The sequence below is a fragment of the Melospiza melodia genome, chromosome 1, assembly GCF_035770615.1.
Source record: "Melospiza melodia melodia isolate bMelMel2 chromosome 1, bMelMel2.pri, whole genome shotgun sequence".
NCBI lineage: Eukaryota > Metazoa > Chordata > Aves > Passeriformes > Passerellidae > Melospiza > Melospiza melodia.
This window is the reverse complement of record NC_086194.1, coordinates 11,352,777-11,378,993: the sequence shown is the minus strand read 5'-3', so window position 1 is coordinate 11,378,993 and position 26,217 is coordinate 11,352,777. Positions and strand designations below refer to the sequence as shown.

Genomic DNA, 26,217 nt, shown 5'->3' with positions numbered 1-26,217 from the left:
TCACTCTCCCGAGCACTGGAGTCACTGTGTCCCTCTCCTGCAGGGGTGAGCCACGCGGGCGCTCGGCAGCCCGGGAAGTCGCCGGGGTTCAGCGTGAACTGGGTCCTGGGGAGCGCGGAGCTGGAGGTGATCAACGCCACCACGGGCAAGCGCAGCTGCGGCGGCCCCTCGCGCCTCTGCAAGCACATGTTCTTCACTCGCTGGGCCAAGCTGCACGGCAAGGTGGGTCTGGGGCACTGGGAGCCCTGTCACCAGCTGCCCTGCAGCACATGGACAGGGAGAGATGAAGGCAAGGAAAGAATTGTTCTATTACATGCCCAAACCTCTTTCTGGTTGGGAAACGAGTGGAAACAAACAAGGCAGAGTGATGGTGGGGAAGGAAGTTGGAGACAATTCCATCAACACAGTCAATAGGGAAGGCAAAGGAGGTGGGCAGGTTTGAGCACAAGCCCAAAGTGATTGTTCTGCTCTGCAGGACACCCCGGGGGAAGGAGGCTGGTGGCACTCATCAAATTGCAGGCAGTGGCAGGGTCTGTCCTAGCAGCAACCCTGAGCCTTGTGGGGAGCAGAAGAGACCAGCTGGTCTCTGTGCCCAGTACTTGGTCACAGTGTGGTGACACAGGTCCCAGCCTGTTTCCTGCACAGCAGGTAGGAAGAGAGGCAAGAAGCACTCCTGCCACTCCCAGAACAGAGGGATCCTCACAGGAACAAAACTGGGACCACGGCTGGAGCTATGGCTGGGAGAGCTGAATTGCTTCTGGCTCACACCAGGGATGAGGTTGCAGTGAGCAGGAGAGAGGAACTTGTGGCTGAGCAGGGCACTTTGCCCTTGACAAACCAAGGATTTGATAAAGTCATCACTCTCTACCCCTAGGGAACAAAGGGAACAAGGAGGCAGCCAGAGAGAAGCCACTGCTGCCAGGCCAGCTTGAGGCCCACTGACATCCAGGCTGGCAGTGTCACCCTGCCATGCTGACTGGGCCAGTACATCTCCAGCCAGCACAGCCCCATGGAGTGCTGGCACACAGACAGGAGCAGCTCATTGCAGGCTGCATGGTCACCTTCTCCTTAATCTGCCTCTCAGCATCTCTCCTGTATAGAGACAAGGACAAGAGCTGTTTGCTCATCAGGCTTGCCTTGAGGGTGCCTTTCCCTACAGGTTTGGCATGGTAGAGACTTGGGCAGATCAGAGGAGTTTGTTTAGTCCTTCTGCAGAGCAAAGGGTGCTCCCTCCTGCCTGTCCTTCCAGGGGCACTGCACATGTAATATTGCTGTGGGTAGCTCCAGTGTTCCAACAGAGCACTCATTTTTCCCACACCAGCACAAACCCTGATGCCTGATTTCTGCCCTGTCCTGGACAGCTTTCAGAGCATTCCCAGCAATAACAGACTCCAGAGGGGAAATGGGAGAGTGTGGAAGACAACCCTTCTTTTTCTGTGTCTGGGCATTACTTGGAAGCACTGACCTGCTCTCCACTTCCCAAGCTAAACTTTCTTTAAAGGAGTATGTGCTTTAAAGATCTCCAGAAAGGATTTCTTTCAGTTTTGTCTGTAAAAACCACCTTAATTGAGAAGTAGCATTCTGCCTTTGTAGAACACACCAAGACCAACACCTGCTACTGCCTATGCCACTCCAAGGCAAAGCTGTTCACCCCTCTCCTGCTCACAATGGCTCAAAACTGTGTCACCAGCATTTATTGCTTCCCTGGCTTTCTGGTTGTTAAACCAAAAGCAAACACACAAAGCACAGTGATTGCTTATGAAATGTAGACAGGAAGATTATACAGCTACTGAAGCCTCCTGTTTCTTTTGGCTCACAGGTTGGGTTTTCTGGGTTTTTTTCCCTTCCCTGATTTTTGTTCTGCAGCTGAGCACACGAGTACCAAGCCATGGAGAGATGCCATCGGTGTACAGCGAGGCCAAGCTGGTGGCTCAGACATACCAGTCTGTTAAGCAGCAGCTGTTTAAAGCATTTCAGAAAGCTGGCCTGGGCACCTGGGTGAAGAAACCCCCAGAGCAAGATCAGTTCCTACTGACTGTGTGAATCACTCCACACCTTTTCTACACGACTGGATCAAACCAACTGGAGAGAAGGCGAGGCAGGACGAATGAGAGAATTGAAGCAGTTTGAGATTTAATAGCAACCTCCATGGGAATATTTGCTTTTAATCCTGTATTGGAAATACATAAGTAGAAATGTGTCTGATGCACTGAACTCAACTTTAGAAAACTGCTTTTTCATGATCCCTTCCCAAGAATGTACCTGCCCAAATTATAATGCCACCCCCACCAAGATTCTGCTTTTTATTGTTTATTGCTGTTGGTTATTACTGATTTGAGGTGTTAGTGGGCCACCTGTCTGATCCAAAAGAGACCTTTGTTTTCCCTCACACAATCAGTGCAAAAGTCATCACTGAATAATGGAAAATAGTGAGCAGAGATGGAAGTACCCCAGGCACACAGCATGACAGCAGGTCTCAGAGCATCCATAATCATCCATAAAAATAAGGTTCCTAACCTCTATGCAAAAATCATCCTGTAAAATGCCTAAATCTGTGACAAAAAATTTGGACCTCAAAGAAATGCAGCATTTTAAAACTGATTTTTCCACTGCTGGCTCTGAGCACAAAGCCAGGCATCAGGATGCCCTTGGTTTTTACACTTATTCTGTCTGACACCTTGGACAAACCACTTCACAACAAATCCTCAACTCCAGTCGCAATTTGCATGCTGCAAATTTTACTTGTCTCCCCAGTTAATCTCAGATGCCTTTCAGAGACCAGCCAGGGTGCAGATCCTTGTCAGGGGGCACTCACCCCTGTGCTGCCTGCAGGGGTGCCCAGCTCTGCAGGGGCTGCCAGGGAGGCGCAGTGTGTCCATGCTCCTGGCTCTGGATCCTCAGGAAGCTGCCTAAAGTCAGGCAGGATGCAGCAGGACCCAGAACTTCAGATGTCCAATCTTCTGATGACCCAGAGCTCTGAATTAAGTGGGTGTGAGCTCAGGATGCTCCATATATCTGAGCAATCACCAGGTTGGGTAGCCACAAGTAAGACATCCCCAAACAAGAGAGCACATTTGCTGCTTGGCTCTTCCCTGCCTCAGTTTCTCCACCTGTTAAAAGGGGATAACAATAAATGCTTCACATTTAAGGAACCTGGCAGGATCAAAATGCTCTGGTCATATGCAACAGTTTAAGAAAGATTTTGTCACTCTTGCAGTGAGTTTTACCTCTCCACAAAGTCCAATTTACATAAGCACAGCAGAGGCAACCACAGGTTTGGGTAAGGTCTTTGCATGAGCTTTCAGATTCTAGCTCTGTGTAAATGCCAAGTGTTATTATTACTCCTCATGCTCATCTGCAGCCTGAAAAGCAGATGGGGTTTTTCACTTAGGAGAAAAATATAACCCAACATTTAAATATTTTCTTCATAACTGGGCTGGGTCTGATACAATCTCATCTTTGAACCATCCCAAACCTCATCAGAATGCAGAAGATACAGTCATGGGAGAACTGAGCTTTGATAGCCCCACTGCAAAACCAACCTTCAGATGCCCTGCACATTTCTGTAAGTTCCTGGGTTTTTAGATGACAGGATTTGCGGGTATATAACTACTGTTTTCTTTTTATTCCTGTGATTGTCTTTAAATCTGTATATAACATGCTGCTACTGATTTGTGATAATTGTCTTGGTATTTTCTCAGAACTGTCAAGCTGAGTTACTTTTCAAACAACACAAGGCTCATATTTTTCCATGTAATTTCCTTTACACGGGAAACTGTTCCTATCAATAAAGATAGATGCTCTTTGTATGGGGTTTATCATGTTTGGAGAGCCATATACAGTAAATACATTGTTTATTGATGCCCACAATAGAATAGCTACAGTATTTTGATGAGATTTTATTTTTAGATTATAAACTACAAGATGTATCTATAGTGTCTTGTATAAAAACAATTGTGATAAACTAGAATTTTTAAATTAGGTAAAACAAAGCTCTCCCCTTCCGGAACCTTTTCAACAAAATAATACATTCCATATTAACTACCAAAAATATTTTAAAAATATCCTTAGAGTAGAAATAGCTTAAAAAAAAAAAAAAAAGGCAACCAAAAACTGAGTCTTTTCAATAATGGAAACACTTTGTGGTAACCACTTTGTCAATACTTTGACCACTTTGACAGCTCTTCAGCTCTTCTGATTAACATTTGAATGCTTTTGGCACCTTGTGGAGCTTCCAGGTACCTGCACATGGTCCTGTCCTCTAACAGCTGTTGCTGCAGACCTGCAGTGTGATTTGGGCAGCAGATGTGCCCAAAGGAGGAGCAGCAGGCAGGGGCCAGCCCAGGGCTGGAGGTGTGGGAGAGGCTGCAGGGGACAGTGGCAGTGGTGGCCCCCAGTCTCTGGCTGCTCCCACTGAGGAAGAGAAACCACAGGGCAGCCAGAGAGGAAGAGATTTCTGATGCAGAGATGCACAGGGCAGGGGGGAGCATGTCCTCTGCTTTTCCTCTCTGAGTCAGTCCTTGTCTAGCACACATGAGACCTCAATGGCTCTTCCTTAGAGCTCCCTGCCCTCACCCATCCTCCTCCAGCCATGGCATGATTTCAACCCAACTAATGCATTGTGATTCCACCAGGCTGGTGCTGCAGCTACTGTGACAACAAAGCACCAGGCCTGGTTATTTTTAAGGACATAGAAAAAAAGTGTGGCAGGATGAAATGATCCTTTGTTGCAGGAAATACATAAATGCAACTCTGGATTCAGCTGCCAAAATGAGTTTAGTGGGGACCAAACTGAGTCCCCCCTGCAAGTGGGCATCAGCTGATCTCAATGGAGTTGCACCTGCTGGCACTAGGGTTGGGTATGACCTTAAATATTTACTTCTTCTCATTATGTGCAACAACAGTGTGATGGGACCCCATCCCAGAAGCACACATGACCTACATACAGCATTTCCTGAAGCAAAGGAAAGATTGCTCAGTAGTAATTCTTTAGTGAAGATTCTGTACATAACATGCATGAGTGAATGGCAATACTGTACTAATGGATGTACATTTGTAATATTTGTAAAAAAAAAAGAAACAAAAAAGATGACAAAAGAAAATAAATCTGAATTTACATATGTGAATTTGCTGCTAAGTTCTGTAAATTGCACTTCAGTGATACCTGATAAGTGAATGTTTCTGTTAAGTGAATAAAATGCCAAGTAAAATTGTTCTTTCACTGTTTATTGACCATTTTTCACGATGACTTAGCAAGCAATTGGAATGTGCTCCAGAATGCTAGTATGTATTTTCACACACACCTACTGTAGATCTACAGACATCTTCTTGTTCAGTTTGATGTGATGCATTGTGGGAACCACACATTTGTGTTGAGAGAGAGATGTGCCTGTTCTTGTGGGTGAAGCCATAAAAGGACACAGTATTTTCCTGGAAGAGTGAACTGGATACATCTCTAATTTGATCCTTCCAGGTTACTCTCAAAGATCTTCCTCAATAAAATTTAATACATTTTTGCAAACCCACATTGCATAGGACTTGCTACACAAAGTTGCTTAAGAAAACTGAAGTGATGAACAAAAGGTCGCAACATCTCTGCAGATTTCTGCTTCATTGATGGAGAGGCTTTGTTCTTGCTTTGAACAATCAGTATTCAGCCACAGCAGACTAAACTCTCACTGAGCCCAAACAACACCATCCCCACAAATGTTTAACATCAAGGTGATTTCCCTTTGCCAGTCCCTATAGAGATCAGTGGTGTTACCAAAATATACAAAGGTTTTCAGCAACTACTGTGAAAATATTAATACACCAACAGCAAAAATTTTAATTTTCAAGAAAGAGATTTCCCTGTCCATCTCCCTCTGAAGATGTGGTTCCAAGATGAAATTGAGCCTGACAGCTCACAGGGAGCCCCACCAGCTCAGTGGCCCCACAGGTCTTTGCTTGCTCATGTTGAAGAGGTCAGCGCCAGACCCTCACGGACCACCCCATGCAGGTGCTATGCACAGCTTTATTTTCAAACTAAGACTGCTGCAGTTTCATTTTCTCAGTTTGGACTAGGTATTGGGCAGGATAAAGAGAAGCAGGGAGAAGAAGGCATTGGAAAGGTGAAGTTGCTTGTGTGGAAACAAAGTCACTGTGAGCTGACCCAGCTCCATCACAGCCATGGTGGAATTTTGCCTTGAGCTTGACCATGGCACAGACCATGACACAAATAGCCATTAGGGCAAACTGTAGGGATGGATGCCATGTTTAATCTCTTTAAGTTTAAAGGTAAATACCTGAAATTTATTTAAAAGTTTACAGTATACACCTCAGCATCAACAGGCACAGTTATTTCTTTTTCAACTGTATACTGGAAAAACAACAGAATAAAACATGAGCAACCTGATATATTGACTAATAGAGGGCTTCACAGAAGTGCCTACTTCTGAAATAAAATAAATAAGTCCTTCTGCTGCAGTTAGACCTTAATAGCCATGTTCTTGTGTTGAAGAATGAAGTGGCTATCCAAGAGCTTTTAAAGCTTTTTTATTCATTACCATTGTGCCAATTGCCCAGCCCTGAGACCTGATTAGTTTGACTTGTTTCAGCTTGATCATGTGGATAGCTGGAAATCTGAGACTGAGATTTTTTAAAGGATAGTGACAGTCTGCTTGGAGAAAAAAAAAAAAAAAGAAACTCAAAGACATACAAGCAAATACAGACATATAGACACATGGCTTCTTACTACTCCAAGCCCTCCTGAATAAATGGCATGGCTTGGAAAAGGAGGATTAATAATTATTGCCTTTTCAGCAATGAAATTGTTCTGCTCAAATGCTTTATTCAACCTGGCTTTCCTGGTAATTAAATCCTCTATTAGAGAAGTTTATGTTCTATTTTATCAACTTCCTTTGCAATACAGAATTACTTCCACCAGACCATTAAAGCCTTGTTCTGCCACAGAAATGGAAAGGTCCTGTTCATTCTCCTCCAGCCCTGAACAGGTGCCTTTACAGCCTTTAATGCCATTAAATGATCCAAGCCAAGAGGAGACAGCTCCTTCCTTTGCACACAGTGTTACCAACAAAATACGTCCCCCAAAGAGAAATAAGGATGAGAAGAATGGCACATGTTGTCAGGTTTGACTGTTTTTTTTGACTGGCTGGTGCCTTCCATCTCTTACAACCTAAAGCCAAGCTCAGCTGTTGGCACAGGCTGTGTCTGACACACCCTGAAGGAAGAGCTGGAGGTGCAGTTCCCTTCCTCCCCAGCATCACCAGCCCAACTACACCCAGCCCTCCCTTCCTTGGCACACTGTTTGCTGCTTATTGCTTTTATTTCACTTTATTTTAACAAGTAAATTCAGGGGGTTTTACTCACTTTGGAGTGCTAACTCTTAGATCTATAAGACAACACATTTCTACTGTGGGTTCTAAAGTGAATTTTTTTTTCTAAAGCAAATGTCTTGTTCATGTCCTGTCTCAGTGGTAAAGTGAAGTATTTTCAGGAATAACAACAGCATCCCTTTGAAACCACAGGCTCCTAAAATCCTGACCATGACATAGAACAGTGGGACTTGCTCCTAAATCTTAGGTTTCAGTGGGAGATTATCAACTGATAAACCCCTCAGGCTGCTGGCAAAAGGGACAGGCAAGAATTGTAATCCCCAGAAAATTAGCCAGTTGTGTGCAGAGGATGTGTCTCATGTTTATATCATTTCACAATATACAGAAAAAGCTAAATTATTTGTGATTACAATTTAATAACCTTTTGGCATGAGAGAGAACTAAAAAGCCTTGATAACATATCTGGTTTGGGGATGCTCACCTGGGAGCAGAGCAGATTTAGGTTCTTGTCTAGATTTTACCCTCAGAAGTGAGGAAGAGATAAACAAGTTAAGATCCCCAGAGGAGGGAGCACTTTCCCTCCAGGCAATGAGTTCACAGCACAGGAAAAAACCTCCTTTGTTCCAGGATCCTTTTCACCTTAACCACTTTATCCACCCAGAGGATAGGTGTTCAGCTTGAATCCATTTCCTAAATTCCCTGCACAGAGAATAGTGTCTCCATGAGGTGATTTGTGCCACTTAAAACTGTGTCAAAGAGATGTGGAGAACTTTCTTTCTCAAGGGTCTGGCCTCTCCCCACTGATGGAAGGGAATCCAGGCTCCTGCACTGAGAGGTCTCTGCATGGGCAGGTGGCTCCAAAGTGTCTGCAAGCCACAGAACATTGTGTTTCTGCACTGTAAAAACCTGGGGCTATTCCTTGTCACAGAAAGATGTCTTTTGAGTATCAATACTACCAGGCTTTGGGAAAAGGATACAGTACGTTTTTGGTTTTTTTGGTTTTTTGTTTTGTTTTGGTTTGGTTTGGTTTTTTTTTGTATTTGCAGGGACCCCCCCCTTGGCAGGGAGAAATGATGCATCCAACTCCATGTTCTCAGTAGGCTAATTTATTACTTTATGAGACTATATTATATTAAAGAATACAATACTAAACTCTACTAAAGAATACAGAAAATATATTTACTGAATGCTAAAAAGATAATAATGAAAACTCCTGACTCTTTCCAGAGTCCTGACATGGCCTGGCCCCAGTTGGCTAGAGAGTAAAAACAACTCACACCAGAATCCAATGAAACAATCACCTGTGGGTAAACAATCTCCAAACACATTCCAGATGAGCACAATACAGGAGAAGCAAATGAGATAAGAATTGTTTTCCTTTTCTCTGAGGCTCCTCAGCTTCCCAGGAGAAAAATCCCAGGTGAAGGGATCTTTTTCAGAGAATGTGAATGCCACACACACACACACATATATATATACACATATATATATGTATATGCAACAGAGTGACCTATTTTTAGTATTAATATGAACATTTTCAAATTCTGGAAAAAAGCTGTTCCAACCATAAGTTTTAATGCCTGACTAAATTAACATATACTGCACCTATTTGGAGGTTTGGTGAAGGAGTTTATTCTTAACATAACTTTGCTGCCATTGAAAACATGACAGGGTCCTTACTGGCAACAAGAGGTAAGTAAATAACAAATTCATGTTTCAACCTGAGAACTAAGAGTATTAAGGCCATGTGAATTTTTTTTTGTGCCAAATCTTCGTTCCTAGCCCTGACACTTCCGTACACACTGGAAAACCAAAACCATACATCACTGCCATCTGAGCCTTTGCAGTAGAGTTTCCTTGTGGTGGCATTTCCCAGATAGATTTTTTTCATCTGACCCAGTACCTCTTTGACCCTCTAACAAGGGAAAATACACTTGAAGAACCTTTCTCATTATTTAGAACATTTGCTGTACAAGTTCAGCTCTGTTTTCTGTGTGCAGCTTTCCTAAAATATTCTTTTATCTTCTTTTGCAGTTACTTAAGGGGTGAGGCAGAGATCAGAAGTAGCTAAATTGTACATCTATTTGTCTCATCACCTGCTGGTCTCTCTTGAAGAACTGTGGCAAAAGTGGAGACTGAATCATTCTGAAAATAACCCTTTCTCACTCAAGGAGAGATGTGGAGATAACTCTACCCCAAAAATATCAGTGAAATGCAAAAAAACCCTATTTTGGCTCACTACACTATGGGATTGATCATCTGCCAGCTAAATGCAAAGGATTTCAAAGGACTCAGAGGGCTGCAACTGAGCAGTATTCAGTTTATGAAGGGACTTGGGGGTTAAGGTCACAGGATAAAGGTACATGAAAATATTTCATCACTCCCTCTCTTGTGCTTTCACAGAGCAGCTCAATGATTTGCACCACTGGGCACCGAATCAGCCTGAGAGTGTCCCCAGACAAGGCTGCCCTGAAGATTACCCTGTGAAATGACATTAAACTGCTGAAGCATTTTAGTGGTTATGGGATTGGCCAGGGAGTGCCATATTATAGTCCTGCTGCTAATTTCTCCCCTCCTTTGTCGTTCTTCCCACAATTTTCATGGGGAAAAAAAGCTGTATTCAGTCACTGCAGGTAAGATTAGACAAAGTTTCCTGGGAAGACAGAAAGGAAAATTCAGAGTGGTTCCCCCCATCAGAGCAGTGCAGCAGCTCTGTCCCAGACCAGCTCCATAAAATCAACTTAATTTTCCATAAACATGCTCAGTTTTTCACTGCTGAGTCTTTCTCCTTGCCAACTCTCATTACAAATTTACCTGGCAGAAAGAGGCACAATGATGTCCCAAATCAACTGTTTCCAGAGCCGTGGTGCCACTGAGGTCAGGCATTTTTGTGTTCCCTGCTAACACTGCCAAGTGCCTGCTGCTAATATAGATAAATGTACAACAACGCATGGAGAAACATTTAACCAAGCTAAAAATACACCTTAAACAGAGCACTTCCCTGCACCTTTTACAGGGAGGTTGGCAATAGTTCAGCTGTTATTGAATACTCTTATTACTGGTTGCATAGTTTGACACTTCCTACCCCCTAACCTGACTTTTTTACTGCTAGAGGGGTCTAAGCCACCCAGGCACAGGTTGCTGCAGAGGTGCTGGGTGTGGAAATTACTTGGGTTGCCACATTCTGCTGTCTCATACCTGCAGCAGCTGCAGAGCTGTGCAGGGTCCTCTGCCCTCACCCAGCTCCTCGCCGTGCAAGGGGAGCCTTCACCAGGGCTGATTAAAGGGTCTTTGCCACCAGTGACAGGATAGATCATGCTTATGAGTCATAGTGGCCTTTAATGCAAGCCAGGGAAAAGAAAACTGCATTAATTTATATTAATAATATAAATTAACAGACTAGAGCTCTTCAGTCATTCACATCCTTCTCCCCAAGCACTGGCGGCAGCAGCCTGAGCTGGGGAAATGGCAGGAGCTGCCCAGGAAAAGTGAGCTAACAAAGCAGCTGCCTCCAGCTTGGCAGGGCTGGCCTCTGGTTTTCTTTCCAAAGGGAAAAGCCTCATTGTCTCCAAGGAGCTTTTGCTGCCCATGGGCTGGTACCTTTGGCATGAATATAAGCTTATCTGTGCATATTTCTATACCTATATTTGTGTACTTTTTCTGAAGTGCTCCACTCTGTGTGCTGAACTAGGACATGGGTGCTCAGAGGCCTGTCAGCTGGTCAGTGACTGCTGTCCCAGAAAAGGGGATATGAGTCTGCATGTCCTGATGTTCAAGCAGTAGTTTTACTTCCATTTAAGCCAGGATTGCCTCTGGAAAATGTATATGCCCCCAAATCCCTGACACTGGAGTCCAGGCAGGTGCCAGGGATGCAGAGCAGGAAAGTTGATCCTGCTGAACACCTGGTGCCCTTTTGTTTGTGTTTTATCCTGGGATAGGCCTTCAGAATAGACAACAGGGTGGAGGGGGCTGAAAGGAAGGAAGGCAGGTGAAGGGACCACTCCATGCAGTGATGGTGACACTGCAAACACATGTCTCCTTCCCCTCCTGTCTGCACTCAGACATCCACCTGAGCCTCCCTGTGAACACACAGAACTGAAAAGCACTTACAAATAACACAGGAATAACACACATGTTTGTTGTTCCAAACAGGCCCGTTTTAGCTGTAGTACACTCACTGTCCTTACCAGAGGATGTACTACATCATATTGTACTGTACTATGAATAGTACAGATGCTGGTGCCTTCCTGATGGGAAACTGAGGCACAGAGTGCCAAGGTGGTCACAGCAAAGCCCTGCAGGTGAGAAGTGCCTGACAGGCCGTGCACCCTTGGGGCAAACACCTTCTCCTCCATAAGCCTTCCTGAACCTCCAGGGTGGAACCTGGTGAGGGGAAAGGCTCTGCCCTGGTGAGCCACAGATGGTGAGCAATGCTCTGGATCAGCTCAAGCACCATCATTCCTTTAATGCCCTGAGGAACCAATTGCCTGGGAAGGCTGAGGAATCCTGGGTTTGCAGCACTGTTAGACATAATCCTATGAGGAGCACAAGGTCTGAGTCAGCCTGGTGGCAAGAACACATTGGATCATTCAAACTGCTGGTCTCAGTTCCCTGACCTAAAGAACTAAATACTTCCTTTCAATAGAAATTGACCTGGGAAAGAAAAAAAGGATGGCAGCAAGCCAGAAAGGGTTTAAGATAAAACATATTAAAATACATTGTGGAATATTTAACTGTAAGATCTATTAATTTGTCATATTGCACTATGTTATGTGATAGCAACAGCACACTAGTAACAATCATATTATCAACATATGATACATACATATATCTTATAATAGGCACAAATATTAACATATCATGATATAACCCATATTTTTTGGCATATCAGAAAAAAAGACTAAAACCCCACAAAGATAAAATCCCACAGAATTTCTTGGCACTCTATAACTGTACATGTATGTTCATGAGAACAAAACTAAGACAGGAATGTTCCAGTTTCTGCCCAGTGGCAGCTCAGCACTTCATTCCCCTCACACAGGCAAGCCATGGGGAAGCATCCAAGGTGGTGGGAGCTGGACTTGACTCCCAATGGCTCCTCAACACTTCCAGGCTCAGGACTGAGCTAAAATAAAGCTTCTGGTTGTGCTTTGCTCCTACCTCTGCTAACAGCACCCCTGTGGGCCTGAGGGCTGAGACAGCTTGCTGTGATCTCACAGAGGGACCAACAGTGCAAGAATTTAGTCACGAGAAAAGTTCCAAAGAGGCATCCGTGCAGTTTTTCATCAATATTTTGGATGATGTTCTCACTCATATGGTTTAGTTTTAGGTCGCCCTGCAAGAAGCAGGGAGCTGGACTTCATGATCCTTATGGGACCATTCCAACTGGAGATCTTCTATGATTCTACAATCACAGAAGATTGATTCTCTGTCTCTCCCCGCCTGCCAGTAGCTCTCTGACATCCTCTATGTTTCCAGTGTATTTAGTACAACATGTATTTTCTCAAAACTTTCTATCCATCATCCATAATGTATAGCTGAAGTGTTTGGCTTCAGTACATTTACATGGTAATCAAATCATTAGCCTGGGGGAGGCATAACACATTAATGACTTTAGAAATGTTGGTTAAACTCCAGTCCTGATCAAAGAGACCAAAATTTATTGTCATTCCTCTAATAGCCATGTGGTAACCAAAATGAAATCAATTTGATGAAGATAATTAGGTTCCCATCTCCATCACCACACGCTTAGCACAATTAGGTGGAATGAGCTTTCCCTCCCAGCAACACGATATTGTTAGCACAGACAGAAATACTCCAGCACCAGCCAGGAAACATTTACTGAAACAAATATTTTTTCAAATTAGAAACTGCTGGTTCATCAGAATCTCAGTACTCCCAGGAGTATCCACACCACACACACAGGTCCAGGGTGTAGGAATGTGCCCCCTTTTGATGGAGTGACCAAACTATCTTTTGTCTCCTTAAAAAGGAAAAAGCCCAGAAGTTTCCTTCATCAATTAGGTAAAAGACTGTTGTAGACATCTTTTTGTGAAAATCCTTTCTTAGGATTTTTTTTCCTTCTGAGAAGCTGAGGCCTCAGAAACAAAATGTAAACAATGGTTATCTGCTGCTGTGGAATGCAACAGGTGGATTTTTGATTGGCCCATCTTGGATGTTTATAATTAATGGCCAATCAAGGCCAAGCTATCTCAGAGTCCGAGAGAGCTGCCTTTTGTTATCATTCTTTTCTATTCTATTCTTTGCTAGCTTTCTGAGATGAACCTTTTCCTTCTATTTCTTTTTAGTATAGTTATAATGTAATACATATATATCACAAAATAATAAATCAAGCCTTCTGAAACACGGAGTCAACATTTTCGTCTCTTCCCTCATCCAAGGACCCCTGTGACCACTGTCACAAAAGACACCTCATGGGACCTTGGGGACCTCACCTCAAACTTAAGGACAGACAATTGGACAGGAGCCAAAAAGTCCTGCCTAAGGAATTCACTAGAAAAAGAAGAAAACAAAAAAACTAATCCCTTTTTTGGGGATGTTTTACCAGGAGCAAGAACCTCTTGCACCTGGCTCGGGTTTTCTCTGTAAATAGTTTTGTTATTTTGCCTTCTATTAAAACTTTTCTGTTCCCAATGCTACCACAGGAGCCATCCGGATGATTTTATGCCTTCCAAGGCAGCTGAGCTATCTTGGGTGTGATACAGATCTCCAAGAGTTTGTAAGACCTGGCTCAGGAGACCAAATATCACCAGGGCAGAGCTCACAAGGGGAGACACAAGCAGAGGTCTGCCCTAGAGCAGAGGGAATCCTTTTAGGACCCTGCCTGGGCTGTTGAACAGGCACAGCTGGGTCCTGGTTGTCCCTTGGGATCCTGCTCCTGTTCCTTGGGGCTGAGGAGACGGTGCCACCCCAGGGCAGAGCTGGTCCAGGAGCAGCATCCCAGAGTGGGCTTGGAGCTGTTCCTGTGGCTCTGCCGGGTGCAGGAGGGGGTGAAGCAAAGCTCTGCAGGCAGGGTGGCGTCTGCTCTCAGCAGGGACAAAGCTGGAAAGCTGGATCCTCTCCAGGCATTAACATCTCCCACCAGCTGGGATGTTTGCACACTCCACACCCTGTGCCTCCATATGCCAAGCCCTAAGAACAATTATTTTTCTCACTGAGAGGCCTTTGTATCAGCTTGGTGCTGAGCAGGAAGAGGAAATTAAACCTTTGCTTCTTCCTGGGCTCAGCATTCCTCTTTGCATCAGCTTCACAGGCAGAATATATTAGTGCCCATGTTAATCAAATAATGGGAAACCTGATTTTTAACATTGTCATTAAAAAGTGGACAAAATGCATTTCAAGTTTCCTAAAAAATAAAGGATTCTGTGTGTGAATATTCAGCAGTTATTCGTTTAATTTATTCTGAATGTTTGCAAACTTCAATAATTGCATGGATTTTAGCAGGAATGACCCATATCTCTTCAGTGCAGACCTTCAGCTACACAATAACTCCTGTCAATACTTTGAAATAGAGGTAAAGATTAAGTGACTTAGGAACCCAAGACTGATTTTTGGTCAAAGCTGTTGGCTGTTGAAAATGCTTTCAAAATTTCCTTCCCCATATTTTAATGAACACGATATTTTGTGTCTGATATTATCCTGCCACTTGGAAATAAAAGTCTTTGCATTTCCTCAGATTTTAAAATCCTACAGAGTACCTATATCTTAAAAGCCAGCTTTCCAACAGAGAAGTATTTACAAATTTCCTATGCAATTTCCCTTTTCAGATTTTCAAAACCACCCTTTGCAGAGTCACAGCCCTGTGTGGTGCATGACAATTGGCAGTGGGTTTGTAACAGCATCCATTGACATCATAGTGAGGGGATTTTATAGGCACAGGAAATTGAGGCCCAGGGGAGCTAATTGCCCATAAATTAAAGCCCAAAAAATGTCCTTTTCTCTACTGGGTGTGTCCCTCTTTGTTGTGTTTAGAGTATTCCTTAGGCACATTTTGAACAAAGGCAACCTATGTCTCCATGTCCAAAATTCCCAGCAGAGTTGGTCTAGCTTCTGAACACTGAGATTGTGCAGTCAAGTGGAAACTGATGGGAGATGGGGACAAAGGCAAACAGTAGCCCCAGGACAGCCAGGGCAGTGATCCACACCAATCCCACCCAGTAACCGTGACGGAAATGGGCCCCACATCTTCCAGCCTGCACGCTGGGACTGTGGGCAGAACATCATATTTTTCCTTGTGGAATTGATTGATAACCCTCTCCTGGCCTCACAAAGAACTGTGGATGACTCCTTAACACAGCTGTGTTAAGTCTTGGGCCCCTGACGACAAGAAAGACATTGAAGTGCTGAAAGATGTCCAGAGAAGGTCAAGGGAGCTGAGGAAGGGTCTGGAGCATACGGCTTATGAGGAGAAGCTAAGGGAGCTGAGGTTCTTTAGCCTGGACAAAAGAAAGCTTGGGGGTATCTTATTGCTCTTTACAACGTCTGGAAAGGAGGCTGAAGCCAGGTGGATGTTGTCTTCTTCTCAAAGGCAACAAGTGATTGGACAGGAGAAAATAGTTTAAAGTTGCTCTAAGATCAGAAATAAGGAAAAAAATTCTTCCTCAAAAAATGTTGTCAAGCACTGGAAAAGGCTGCTCAGGAAAGCAATGAAGTTACCATTTCTGCAGGTATTTAGAAGACACAAAGATGTGACACCAGGGAACATGGTTTAGTGGTGGATTTGACAGTGCTGCGTTAATGGATCAAATGATCTTAAACGTCATTTCCAACTTTAGTGATTCTATGAATACATATGAACCCAGGAGCATAACCCTCTGTCCCCACTCTTCCTCTATTCCTTCTTCTAACTAACGCAAAAGAACTACTTTTAAAATGAAAATTTCACACCTAAGTAAACACATGGGATTTAACTAACAAATTTCTGTTGTTTTTAGTTCTACTGATAATCAGGCAGCTAGGAATGGAAATCCTATACAGTAACACCACAGCTCACGCTCAAAATAAAACAATTCACTCTTAATTCAAAACCACATATTATGAAGGACAAAAGTGAGAGAGACACGCACACCGTGCCATTTGATGGCTTTGACTTTGGGAAAGATGTTTTCTTTTTTTTTTTTTAAGTATCCATGCCATGTCCCTCATATCTTCCACTCCAAGTTTTGTCTTCCTCCTTGACTTTTTCCCCTGCTTTTGCAACATCTCTGAGCTTAGTTTTGGCATGTTTTGGTCCTCTGCAATGCAGCTCATTTCCTCACAGCCTACGTTTTGAAGACACTAAAACTCCCGATTATCTGTTTTGTTCAATTGCATTTCATTTGATCCTATCTCCTTTCCAGAGTGTTTGTAAGCCTTTCTTTTGGGATTCGCAAGATTCCTTTCCCCTTCCCAAAAGAAAATGAAATTCCCTTTCGGGAAGGGAAAAGGAATCTTGCGATTTCAAAGGGGAGCAATAGAGGAGTCTTTGGTGCATGTCCCTGCACCTGATGGCATGCCATGCCTTTTGATGGCTTTGACTTTGGGAAAGAATTTTTGTTTTTCTTTTTTTTTTAAGTATCCATGCCATGTCCCTCATATCATCCCCTCCAAGTTTTGTCTTCCTCCTTGACTTTATCCCCTGCATTTGCAACATCTCTGAGCTTAGTTTTGGCATGTTTTGGTCCTCTAAAATGCAGCACATTTCCTCACAGCCTAGTTTTTGAAGACACTAAAAATCCCCATTTTCTGGTTTTTTGGAGGTTTTTTGCAATTACATTTCATTTGATCCTATCTCCTTTCCAGAGTGTTTGTAAGCCTTTCTTTTGGGGTTCTCAAGATTCCTTTTTCCTTCCCGAAAGGAAATTTCATTTCCTTTCGGGAAGGAAAAAGGAATCTTGCGATTTCAATGGAGACCAATAGAGGAATCTTTGGTGCATGTCCCTGCACCTGATGGCATGCCATACCTTTTGATGGCTTCGACTTTGGGAAAGATTTTTTTCTTTTTTTCGTATTTTTTTTATGTGTCCATGCCATGTTCCTCATATCTTCCCCCTAAGTTTTGTCTTCCTTTTTGACTTTTCCCCCTGATTTAGAAACATCTGTGAGCTGAATTTTGGCATAGTTTGGTCCTTTGCACTGCACCTGATATAATCCCGGGCCATTTACTTCTAGTCACCAAATTTCCCAAATTCTCTTTTTTTCCCCTCCAATTGCAATTCCTTGGTTGGTATCTCCATTCTGGCATGTTTGCAAGTCCTTCCTTTCTCTTTTGGCCTTCAGTGGGGATCCATTTTGGGCAAGCTTTGCTGCATGTGCCTGCACTTGATGGCATATGGCCTGCCTGCATTTTGATGGCTTTGACTTTGGGAAAGATTTTTCCCTCTTTTTTTTTTTTTTTTTTTTTTTTTTTTTTTTTTTTTTTTTAAATATCCATGCCATGTCCCTCATATCTTCCCCTCCAAATTTTGTCTTCGTCCTTGACTTTTTCCCCATGCTTTTGCAAGATCTGTGAGCTTAGTTTTGGTCCTTTGCAATGCAGCTCATTTCCTCACAGCCTATTTTTTGAAGACACTAAAAGTCCCCATTTTCTGTTTTTTTTCAGGTTTTTTCAAATTGCATTTCATTTGATCCTATCTCCTTTCCAGAGTGTTTGTAAGCCTTTCTTTTGGGATTTGCAAGATTCCTTTTCCCTTCCTAAAAGGAAATGAAATTTCCTTTCGGGAAGGGAAAAGGAATCTTGCAATTTCAATGGGGACCAATAGAGGAATCTTTGGTGCATGTCCCTGCACCTGATGGCATGCCATGCCTTTTGATGGCTTTGACTTTGGGAAAGAAATTTTTTTTTTTTTAAGTATCCATGCCATATCACTCATATCTTCCCCTCATGATCCAAGTATTGAACAAGTTACTGTAGGAGTATTTTATCTAATCTGTGAAATATTAAGATGTTCTAAACATCTCAGGAAGGTCCTGCAGCTGGAGCCTGGGATGGTAGAGCTGAGGGACATGACCTCCTCTTTGTTCTGTTCCTACACTCTTCTCTATGGGCATCCACATTCTGCTGTCAGTAACAATCACTGGGACAATTAGAAGTGTCTTAGCCTAATAATGACATCTTATAATGTTTTTACATTGATTTTAAGGATCGAGGGCCAAAGCAGTTATCCCCTTGGGCTTACTGTGATTTGTTTTGTGGTTCTCATAATATTTTTTAGACCTTGCTTGACCTTGAGGCTGCAGCTTTGAGGTTTTTCCAAGTGGAGCTACTGGTCTGTGCTGGAAACAGAAAATAACCTCAGCCAGAAGCTGAAGAGCAGAGTTTATGTGCAGGGCTCTATGCAGATCTGCCATAAATATCTCTAGGATTGAAAGCTGTAATACAATTTGACCCCAAAAAGGTGATTGAAATCTCAAACAAACTGCACTTAATCACAGTCTCTGCTATTCTCAGAGAAAATACTATGATGAATAAGCAGAGAAATTATCAAAATCCTGTGTAATGAGCCCTGTGTTAATTGCCCCACTGTCAAATGAAACACAAAAGGTACTAATGAAGCTCACAGAATCATCATCTCTGACTTCCCTTTGTTAAGCCTCTGCCTAAAGTGGCCAGGAGAAACTGTGGGGTGCCCAGACATTCAGCTGAGGGATTCACCTCCCACCCGGGAGTGCAATGTCCTCTCTGGGGCCTGACCCAAAACTGGTCATTCAGCCAGGCAGAACTGTCAGCACCCTGTGGGCCTATGGCCAGAAGGAAATATGGAATAATCCTCAGTTCTTGCCCACACTAACAGGTGGTGCACAATGCCCCCAGTCCCTCCCCAGCCAGCACTCCCTCATGTGCCACTGATGCTCAAGATTCCCCAGCAGCAGGAGAAAAGTGGATTTCTTTTCTCTGTACTTGTTCTCCATGGGCCAAGTTGTTATCACTGCATCTTTGGGGGTTTTTGCTGGTGTCACACCACAGAGCTGTGACCGTGTTCACAGGGGTCTGAGGATGAGGGAAGAGACGAGGATCTGACTCCATGTTTCAGAAGGCCGATTTATTATTTTATGATATATATTCTATTAAAACTATACTAAAAGAATAGAAGAAAGGATTTCATCAGAAGGCTAGCTAAGAATAGAAAAGGAAACTATAACAAAATCTTGTGTCTTGGACAGAGAGTCTGAGCCAGCTGGGCTGTGATTGACCATTAATTAGAAACAACCACATGAGACCAATCACAGATCTAGCTGTTGCATTCCACAGCAGCAGATAATCATTGCTTACATTTTGTTCCTGAAGCTTCCCGGCTTCTCAGGAGGAAAAATCCTAAGGAAATCCTAAGAATTTTTCAGAAAACATCATGGCTACACACACCCACTCTGCTGAATAGATGTGACACAGACATGCCTTTGTGGCTCTCACCTGGGTCACCATGACCAGAGACCAAGGCAGGTCAGGAACACATGCCTTCAGAGCAGAGCTTTGACAGCAGTGTGGCCCTGGCTGTGCCGAGCACTTGCCATTCATTCACCATGCCCTAGTGTAGGAAAGGAGACTTCTTGAATTTTTCTGGACCTGCATGGAGGTTACTTGGATCATCTGAACTGGAGCTCACTCTGACTGAGATTTCCTTAATAAGCCAGTTGTTATTTTGACACAGCACCTCTGATTCTCCAGCCAAATGCCCTAAAACACCCCACAAAACCTTTGTACTTTTCCCTTGCCATGGATCCAAGCTGCAGTGAGAGCTCACAGGGGGGAGGAGGACAAGGAAGGCAGATGTGTCCATCGGGTGCATACACCAGCTCATGGGATGGGCATCCCAAATTCATCCCCACTGGAATCAGGGCTGGAGGAGCTGCCTTGAAAGACTCAGCCAGCTGCTCTTAGCTGGCAACAGGCAGTAACATCAGATATTCTTCCCCCTTCCTGTAAAATGCCCTGATATCCCCAGGTGAAACTGTACTTCAAGTGCAACGTATTTTTGCTTATAAAGTATTTAAGGCACATCAATCTGACTCACAGAACTCATTTCAAACAAATGAACAACCTTTGAAAACATTTTATGGGCATTATTTCCTCTCCAGCTGAACTTCATCTCTTGAATTTAGTCTTATGTTATGGTCTGATTATTCTCAAAAAGAATTAAATTGGAAGATGGAAGAAATGAAGGTATTCCCTGGAAATCCTTTCATTTTATTAAAGCTTCTGTTATTGCTTATGTTGTGTTTGTCCAAACCACTTGTCAAGATTTCATTACCCCAATTTAAAACAGCAGCACTATGTCTAAATGTGGTTATGACTGAAAATGAAGGTATGCTGCAATATTCCCAGGGAGACTAGAACACTCTGCTTTTCTGGGCTGAGCTTGGAGAAAATAGGTTACAGACAACACACACATTCATCCACCAAATATCACACTACAAAACAGTGCTAATGTGCTAAAAGAGATTTTACAGCCCCAACACATTAGTGATTCAGACAGAAGTTACCTTTTCTAAGCCAGGAGTGACCAACACTAATCAGTACAAAATTGATCAAATGCTATTGACCATTAAGGGACAAGAGTGAGCTTGGCCCTCCACAAGATCAATTAGCAGCAGCAACTTCTCCAAAATAGCCTTGAAACAAAGACATGGTACAAAATCAGTTCCAAAATGTGCTGGGCCAACAAATCACACCACCTGCCCATTGACCCTGGGATAGAAACTTCCTGTGGAAAGTGTGGGGCTTGGGCTGAGAAGGACTGAGAAAGAAGGGAACAGCCACTTCAATCAAGGCAGGAGTGGAGAAGAAACAAAACCAGAAATATTTAGGGACAGAACACAGGCTGCCTGTGCAGAGAAAGCTCCCAGGAGCAGTGGTCTAAAGCTTTCCCCCATGGGACCACGGGCTTGAGATGGAGAACAAGGGAAGCTGAGGCAGAGCTATCACCCTGACAGGCCATGGGCTGGGCAGAGCTGTGCTGGCCCTGCACCAGCTCCTGGACAGGGAAAAGCCATGGTGTGACCTTCATCTTGGTCCAGCTCTGGGCTCTGAGAGTGTCTCCTTGCCATCACGTTATCACTGTGAGTATGAGATGCTGCACCAGAAGTTCTGAAACTCAAAACCTGGGGAAAGAACACTTTGGAGAAGTGATTTGAAAAAATAATTTGTTTATATGTATTAATATAACTACAGAAGGTGTCCAGTTTGAAAAAAAAATGCTGCACACTTTTTCAAAATATACCAAATATTCATGCTTAATCTCTGCAGACCTAAGTTTATCCTTCTTTAATAATTACATACTTCAAGACAGACACTTAAATTTGCCACACAAGTACACAAAGTTACATTACTGCTTGGGATGATGCATATTTCAGTGCTATTACTATTAATTTCTAACAGCCGTGTGTTCTTGGTATCAATCAAAAGCAAAATTCATGACTGCAATTCTACTGTGCCCATGCAGTTTGTCAGTCATAATTACTGCACTTGTTATCATTCTTTCTCTGTAGGAACATATCATTTGTATTAACCATTTACTAGAACTCTCTATATATTTATTCCAGCTATTTGAAATTTACTGAAAATGTGTGTCAGCTCAAAAGTAACTACTGCAATATTCTGAACAGTACACAATATCCAGAGCACAGTCAGGTGCTCCATTCCCACCTAGTGACAAACACAAATATTTCTACATTTTGCACAGCTTTTGTTACTGACATTACCTGAAGCCTGGTGTTGGTAGCAATAGGAAGCCTTCAAATCCCAAATAACCTTAATTCAGCTCTTGGCACCAAACCCACCCATCTCTGATCAGGCAGGGGGGGGCAGGACCAGGCTGCTCCCCTCTCACAGCTGCCAGAAGGGCTCCAGTGAGCCCCACGTTTGTGAACACAGCAGAGGGAGCACAAGAGGCACCGCCGCTTTTTTATGACAGACCAATGACCAGAAAGGATTTGGAGATGGGCAGCCAAGGAAGGGCACACAGCCAAGGAAGGACACACAGCCAAGGAAGGACACACAGCCCGTGCCTCCGGCCACCCTCCCCAGGCCCTGACAGCACCATGTGGTTCCCACCTGCCGGCAGCCAGCAGCAAAGTGGGACTGTTCCAAACAGCATCATCCTTGTAAAAACAAAGCATCAAATTATTGCCCACCCTCAGCACAAAGGATTCCCCATCCCCTCTTCTCTGCCTGAAACCTGAGAGGGGAATGGCTGGGTCCTGCTCAGCTCAGGCCTTCCTAGCACAAGCTGAGTCTCCATTTAAACCCTCACTCACCTGGAGTCCAGGGCAACATTCAGAACAGTCCCTCATGCCTCCCCCTTGGGAACCAGCCACTGGACTTGTAAATGGCTTTTCAGCCCTCAGAAGGTCACACAAGTGTCTGCTTATGAACTACTAACTTATATTTTTCTCTTTCTAGGATCTTGCATCATTTGCCAGCCACAGGTGCATAAAATAGGCCTAATAATGGTCTTCCAAGTTTTCTAAGGTCTGTTTTCAGAGATCTGTAATCTGTAAAGAATATGGGATATCTTGGGTTAATAGCATGCAGTGGCTTCCCCTTAGTCTGGGACTAAGTTGTGATAAACACAGATCCAGCTCACAGAGAAGTACATGAAGGATGAAAAGAAAAAAAAAAAAAAAGAAGGGGGGACAACAATTATAGGTTGATACTTTGCTTCTTTAACCTTTCTCTTATGCTGGAAAAACCACAGTAGCCTCCTACAATTCAGAATTGCCGCTTTTTTTTTTTTTTGCTATAATGGGGAGAGACATAAGAATACAACAGGCTTTTTAATTAAACCTTGTTACTTTGCAAATGTCTCATAAAGCCCTCCCTTCCTCACTGGTTAGGAACAACATTCCAACTTCAAACTTCACATACATATCTCTGGAGTGTATGTGGGAATTTATGCCCTGCGGCTTTTGCCATCCACAAGCCCCACATGTGGTGTAAGCTGGGTGAAGGCACCTATTGCTATCACACCTCCTTTTGGAGGGAGAGAGCTGAGAGGAATTTCCTGCCAGCACAGCACAGGCACAGCCCCTCATTCCAAGCAGGATTCCAGGTGCCCAGAGCCAGGGCAGAGCAGCAGGGATGGCCTGGGCACACAGGGAGGCCCTGGCAGAAAGCTCAGGCAGAGCACAGGCCGCTCCAGGGATGGCAGGGTGTCACAGACATCTTTTATGAAAAATCCTTTCCTTAGGATTTCTCCTCCTGAGAGGCCTCAGAAACAAAATGTAAACATTGATTATCTGCTGCTGTGAAATGCAACAGGTGCATCTGTGATTGGTCCATGTTGATTGTTTCTAATTAATGGCCAATCACAGTGAGCTGGCTTGGACAGAGAGTCCGAGCCATAAACCTTTGTTATCATTCCTTGCTATTCTATTCTTAGCTAGTCTTCTGATGAAATCCTTTGTTCTGTTCTTTTAGTACAGTTTTAATGTAATATATATCATAAAATAATAAATCAAGCCTTCTGAAACATGGAGTCAGATCCTCATCTCTTCCCTCAACCTGAGACCCCTGTGAGCACGGTCACAGCAGGGATCATGGAAAGCAGGGATGGAGGAAGGCTGGAAAACAGGGATGGAAGGAAGCTGGAAAGCAGGGAGGATGGAAGCAAGCTGACAGGTCCTGAGAGGATGGCATCAATTTTTCCTTTGCAGTTTATTGGTGCTGGATAGCTGCTAGCATCTGGTGTTGGACAAAGCTGGGATGGAAACAAGCTGGGAAGCAGGGATGGAAGCAGGTTGCAGGGACAGCAGCGATGGAGGTGGTGGGGACTGCTGGTTACACACAGCTGCTGCTCTTCTGGCTGCTGGCTGAATGTTTAGGAGTTTATCCTGTTTAGGGAATTACAGAGCAAGAACTTGGCAGAGCAGACAGCATGAGGCAAAATTGGTCCATAAGTTTACAGGGCAAGGTTTAATGAACTCTTAGATTCTACGGAGGGGAGCAGTGCCTTAGGTGTTAAACATGTTTATTTATTGCTCCACCAGCTCTCTAGCAGAGTTTATACATGTTTTGGCCAAATAAAGCAAGATTTTTGAGCATTTCTGTACTTCTTTTAATTCAACAGAAGGCTAATATTGGAAGATTGATCAGACACCAAAGGCAGTATTGGACATATTGTTGTATCTGAATAAATCGTCTCATAAAGTGCATGATGCCTTTCACCTATGCATTCCGTTTACAGGCAGTTTAAACTATCCAAATAGATCTGTCAGGTTACTTCCTTTCTGAAAAGGAAAAAAAAATTGACTGGATTGAAAAAATTGTTTTGGTTAACTTCAAACTTTTTTTATTTGGGAATCTTTTTGCTGCTTAGGTAAAAGGACCAAAAGCTGATTAATTACTTTGAAAAAGTAATCTAAAAAAAAAAAAAAAAAAACACATTACTTCAAAGCAGTGCAACTTTCCAAGGGCAGAAATTACTTGATGTATTTGCAAACTATGTTGGTCAGCCTTAACCACAACAGGTAGTTTTGGGTGGCAAAACAAAACAGGTAGGTTGGGTGACTTTCCACACGGTCCTTAAGGCAGAGTTCCAATGGATGGCATCAATATTTCCTTTGCATTTATTGGTGCTGGATAGCTGCTAGTATCTGCTGTTGGACAGAGGCCTGAGGATGTGCTGTTTCCCAGGAGGATTCACATTTGGGAAATTTCCATAGCACAATCCCACCCAGACAAGCACTCTCAGCTGGAAAACAATGCCCACCACAAAGCAGTACAAATCTAGCCCTGAAATGCAACAGAAACAAGAAAATAACAGCAAAAATAAAAGAGATGTAATTATTAAAAATCACTTTTGAGGCTTTAAAACAGCAAAGCATTGTTGCCTCTAAATGTGGTGGGGGAAAGGTTAATGGAAGGGGACTGGGTGAGCCAGAGGAAAGGAACCTCTTTTCTTTCCATCAGCACATCTGAAATCATATTACATTCATAGATATTTTAAGATATTTTGCTGATTGCTTTTGCAAAGCAAAATACCAGCACTGCCCTAAAAGATCAATTATATTCCTTTACAATGTCCTACGGGCACATGAATTATGCACCAGCAGAGTTTCGCTTAACTCCTCAGACAAAACGGAGACCCAATTTTACTTTTTTTTCCCCTGTCTGCATATCTTGGTGTGCCCTCTGCTGGCATTTATTCCTAACAGCACATCCCCGTGTGTCCAAACCTTCCTCCCTGGGAAACACCTGGGGCCAGCAGCTCTGCTCACTCTGGGACAGTTTTTGGTAAACGCACAAATTTCTGACAGAAAGAGAGGAAAATAAAGGCAGGAGCATTAGCAATAGAGCAGGACTCGTGCAGAGCTGTGAGGTGAGAGCACCTATCCTGTGAACACTGAAATTGTTCTCCTAAGACAGAGGCTCCAGGAAGGGTGGGAGGGTGGCTGGAGCTGCTGGTCCCAAATGTGCCCACCCAGTGGTCCGGCAGCAAGTCTTTGACATAGGTAGGAGATATGGTTTGACAGCCACTGATGTTCTGGCACAAATCCAGCGCTTACCTCTTGTCCTTAAACAGCCAGAACACTTCTTTCATTCTTGCCACAAGTTTTTACAGAGCTTGGTGCTGATTTATACTTTGAAAATCAGTTAAATGGGAAAGAAATGGAACACAAATAACAAAAATGAAGAATTCATTCTGGCATATTATTTGCTGAATTATGGAGTTCTAGGGGCAGTGTCAGAGATGTCCTTATTTAATGCCCTTTAAATGTATGTTGACTACTGAATTTTTACATTGAAAGGGCCTGGGACCACACAAGCAGGAAAGTCCATTAGTAATGCAGAGACATTACTAATGGAGCAGAAAAGATTTCTTTTCTTCCCAAAAAGAATCTGTCTGTGCTCTCAGATACCTCATGCAAAGCCATTGTTGTTAACAGA

The 26,217-nt window shown here is 43.5% G+C and overlaps 1 protein-coding gene across 1 annotated transcript in view; it reads left to right on the top strand.

Moving 5' to 3' along the window:
• The window catches only part of ADARB2 (adenosine deaminase RNA specific B2 (inactive)), a 307,788-nt gene extending 302,574 nt beyond the window's left edge, over window positions 1-5,214 (top strand). The window contains exons 9-10 of the mRNA XM_063148211.1: window positions 44-222; window positions 1,867-5,214. Of these exons, the coding sequence (XP_063004281.1) occupies window positions 44-222; window positions 1,867-2,043 (356 nt within the window). The 3' untranslated portion in view covers window positions 2,044-5,214. The remainder of the gene's footprint in view (window positions 1-43; window positions 223-1,866) is intronic.
• Window positions 5,215-26,217: the final 21,003 nt, after the last annotated feature.